This window comes from Chrysochloris asiatica, unplaced genomic scaffold, assembly GCF_000296735.1.
Source record: "Chrysochloris asiatica unplaced genomic scaffold, ChrAsi1.0 scaffold00005, whole genome shotgun sequence".
Taxonomy (NCBI): domain Eukaryota; kingdom Metazoa; phylum Chordata; class Mammalia; order Afrosoricida; family Chrysochloridae; genus Chrysochloris; species Chrysochloris asiatica.
Window position 1 is genome coordinate 20,588,338 of NW_006408523.1, and position 3,777 is coordinate 20,592,114.

Sequence of the window (3,777 nt, forward strand, 5' to 3'; positions counted from 1 at the left end):
TATATATATATATATATCCTGGTGTGGCAATGTGGGTTAATGCGCTGGATGGCAAAGATTGGCAGTTCAAGCTCACCAGCTGCTCCTGGGAACCCCTACACAGGGTCACTATGGGTCCAAACTGACTCAACCGCACTTAACAACAACAACACACACACATATAATCAGGAATTGCAGGAGAGGAAGATTTTGTTCTTTTAATAACAGGGCATATTTCCTAAGTTACTCTTTCAGCAACAATCAGTTGCATCACTTAAATTTTACTTTGAAAAGCCCATGTAACCATAAAGACACAATTATCTTTCAACTAAATCTTTTTGAAAAAATAAAATGTGCCTCTGACCTCCCAGTGACCTGTATGTTGATTCCATCTACCAGCATCAATGCCTTAAAGAAAAGTCACTAGTGCCCTTAGTACTAAAATGAATTTCACAAAAATGCACACATAATTAGAAATTCATAGCTAATTAGCAAGCACTGTAATTGCAAAGAGGTGGGAGGGAGTAAGAAGTAAAAAGAACCTTTGCAGTCAAAAAAAAAAAAAATCTAGTGAAGAATTTATATTAACCACTAGGAATTTTGTTAGCAAAGTAAATGACGATTACAAAAATTATTTACGTTGAAAATCTTCACTTCAGTATTAAGGAGATTTGCAACCTGCTGAGAATGAACTGAAGTCCCCTGTGTGTCCCATTATCCACTAAAGAATACGGAAGCAATTTTACCATCCTTAAGTGTTTTCTCTTTTGAGATATCTTATCTGAAATCATGTTGAGAAATATCTGTGTGTTTCAAAGACACCGTTAGAAAAAGCCCAGATTAGAGGAGAAAAAAGTTCCTAAAAGAAATCCACACTAAGAGCCTTCAAAAGTTGAATTCCCTGACATTTTGGGGGGAGACAGGAAAGCAAAGCTGATCCTTATCAATTAATTTAAAAGAATGAAATAACAGTAGACTAAGAGAAAGGAGAATTGAGAAACTTAAGGAGCTGTGGGAGCAGTGTCTCCCATTCACTGATTAACAAACGAAGGAGTTCTAGAAAAAGGAGGAAGAAGGAACCCACTGATTCATCACGGATTCCGCCTTTGACTCTTCCGAGGTTTCAGCTGGTTCTGAATTGAAAAAAGGCTCCCTCTACAGAATGTGCTGCGCTGCTGGATGATGGATAGGCTTCCCCCCTCTTCTCCCAGACTGTTTCTCTTTTTGGCAGTGCTTAAATTTACATAAATGTGTTAATTTCGGTAGTCAAAAGCCGTCTTTGCTAGAGTCTGAAGAGCAACCACAATAAAGTAGCAATTCCATTCAGTATGAAAACTGTGATGCTTTAAAGATGCCTACAAAATGGTTTTCATTCGTAGACCAGAGCTCTTAGGCAAAACGCATAGAGAAGTTTAAGGGAATTTGGCGTTTTACTCTATGATCTGAGGTCACTAAGGACTTCAGCTGCGGTTTTTGAGCAGCCCGCGCCCTCGAAGCATCGCTTCGCCTCTTTCAGTTCTGCTCTCACCCAGCCAAAGGATTAGCTCCTGCCGACACGTTTCATTCAGAGCCCCAGAGAAGCACCGATTGGGTTGGAACTAAGAGCCGGAAAAACATGCAACCAGACTGCGCAAGTTGTTAGAGACCCATTGCTGCCCATACACCAGCGCTGAGAAAGAACGTAGGGGCTCTCAAGCTCTTGATGAAGGAAAGCTAGTGGCCTTGTACACTGGGAACACAGGGTCTGCGGACCTCAAGTCAAGCACCCAATTAAGCTTCCGAAAGCGGTGCGTGGGTGAGCCCAACTCAGGACAGGGCGCAGCGCTGGATGGCTGAGAAGTCCCCAGAACCACAAGTGACCAACCGCAATTAGAGTAACACTGAGGAACGGTAACACGAAAGCTTGCCCCAAATCAGTAGCAGGCAGCTCAAGAACTACCCCCAAATCAGCCCTCAACTGCCGACGTCCGGAGGCCAGAGGCTTGGCGGGAGTTATCCCTAGCCTCCACCGGCCCAGGCCCAGTCGCGGGTCCGTCTCCCGGAAGGGCTGAGGGGCTAAGGGAGCCCTCCGTACCGCCCCAGTTGGTGCGAGAGCCAGGGGAAAAGAAGGCGCCACTTAAGACTGTGGCGCTGGGCAAACTGTGGTCGCAGTTCTTCCAAGTTTGCCCGAACCAGAAGCGCGAAGTGGGCGCCCCGGTCGGCGATCTAACCAAGCCCCGCTGGCCGCTCCCGAGTGTTCAGCCCTCCCATGCCCTCCCGGCGCGAGCCAACAACGATGGGGGCGCAAGGCGCGAGAGACGGGAAGGGAGGGAGGGAAAGAGGGCGCTCCCGCGTGTGCACACAATGAAGCAGCTGAGACGCACACCTTCCCCCGCGGGAGAAGCCGCAGTAGCATACGCCGCCCGGCTCCGGGACGCGGCGCCGGGGGTAGCCCTGGCTGAAAGTGAACACGAACAACTCAGCAACAGGGGAAGGAGGAGTGCGTCCGGGAGACGAGAAGCCGCCAAAGGCTTCCGCGCGTCCGCACTTACCTGCGATCTCCTGGAAGGGGATACCCGCCAGGCTGAATCCCTTGGCACCGTACGCCTGGCGGACCTCGCCGCAGCTCCGAGATTTCACATCGGCTCCGGCCGGGAGGGACAGCAGCAGCCCCAAGAGGGGAAGAATCACAGCCCCGATCCAAGAAGGCATGGTGCAACATGCAAATCCAGCTCGGTAAACCCCAGGGCCCGTGCGTTCTTCACCTTGCCCCTCCAGTCGAAAGCCCGCCAGAGCCAGCGGCGCGCTTCTCACCGCTGCCTAGCGTCACCCCCTTCCGCCAGCCGAGGGGACGAGCAGCGCAGTGCGCTCAGCAAACTTTTATAAGCCAGATGGAGGATGGCAAGCCAACCGGGGCTGACTGGGGAAGGAGCTGCCTTGCTCCTTTAGCTCCCTAGATCGAAAATGATGCGATCAAATCGAGAGAGAGGAGACGGAAAATAAGTATTTAAAAAAACACCATGGGGTTCAGAGCTCCGATCCGAGTTCTGAGCCGCAGAATCCTGAAGCGCTGCGAGCTCGGTTTGCCTGAATGTGCAGCGAAGGTGGAAATGCTCGCTGGCTCTCCCCGGAGGGCGATGGACAGGCGAGCGCGAGAGTGTGTGCGTGCGCGCGCGTTTGTATGTTCTTGGGGAAGTGTGTGCGTGTAGGTATGTGTTGGGGATATACTGAATCTAGGGAAAACCTCAGCTTCGCACACGCTGTGCAAGCCAGTGAAAGTCCTCCAGAAATAGGAAGAGAGAAATCCTGGAGACAGACGCTGGAGGCAAGAGGGAAGGGGGGGGGGGGGGGGGAGGACGTGCTACACATAGCACAGCCGAAATTCTGAGACAGTGTCGAAGGCAAAACCTGGACTGGATCTCGCTCTACTTGGCAGAAGAAAAAAAAAGATAATAAAGGAAACGTTCCTGTTTTTCATTCCCTTCACATCCTTAATATTGGTATGAAATGCTACTTTTAATGATATTAAGTAAGCAATCTAGGATAAAAAAGAATATTTTTAAGTATTTAACACATTATGCCACATTTTTGCGAACGTGAAGGACAAGGCAATTCCAATTGTTGCTTTTAAATATGTTGGTGATTTACTGAAGCACAAACCAGGGTAGAAATCAATAGGGGGACCGCTGGATAGTGCATAACCACAGGTCGAGTTGATTGTCTAGTTTCTGTTTGGTTTTATTTTCTAAAGACAGGCGCTTTGTATATGTATTATAGACCAGTAGCTTTTTTAATTTTTGGTTCTGAACCCAGAATTCC

General features: G+C 48.8%; 1 protein-coding gene across 1 annotated transcript in view; it reads right to left on the reverse strand.

The window, feature by feature from the left end:
* GPC6 (glypican 6) overlaps positions 1–3,114 on the reverse strand; it is a 1,623,644-nt gene extending 1,620,530 nt beyond the window's left edge. The window contains 1 exon segment of the mRNA XM_006832006.1: positions 2,511–3,114. Within this exon segment, the coding sequence (XP_006832069.1) occupies positions 2,511–2,670 (160 nt within the window). The 5' untranslated portion in view covers positions 2,671–3,114.
* Positions 3,115–3,777: the final 663 nt, after the last annotated feature.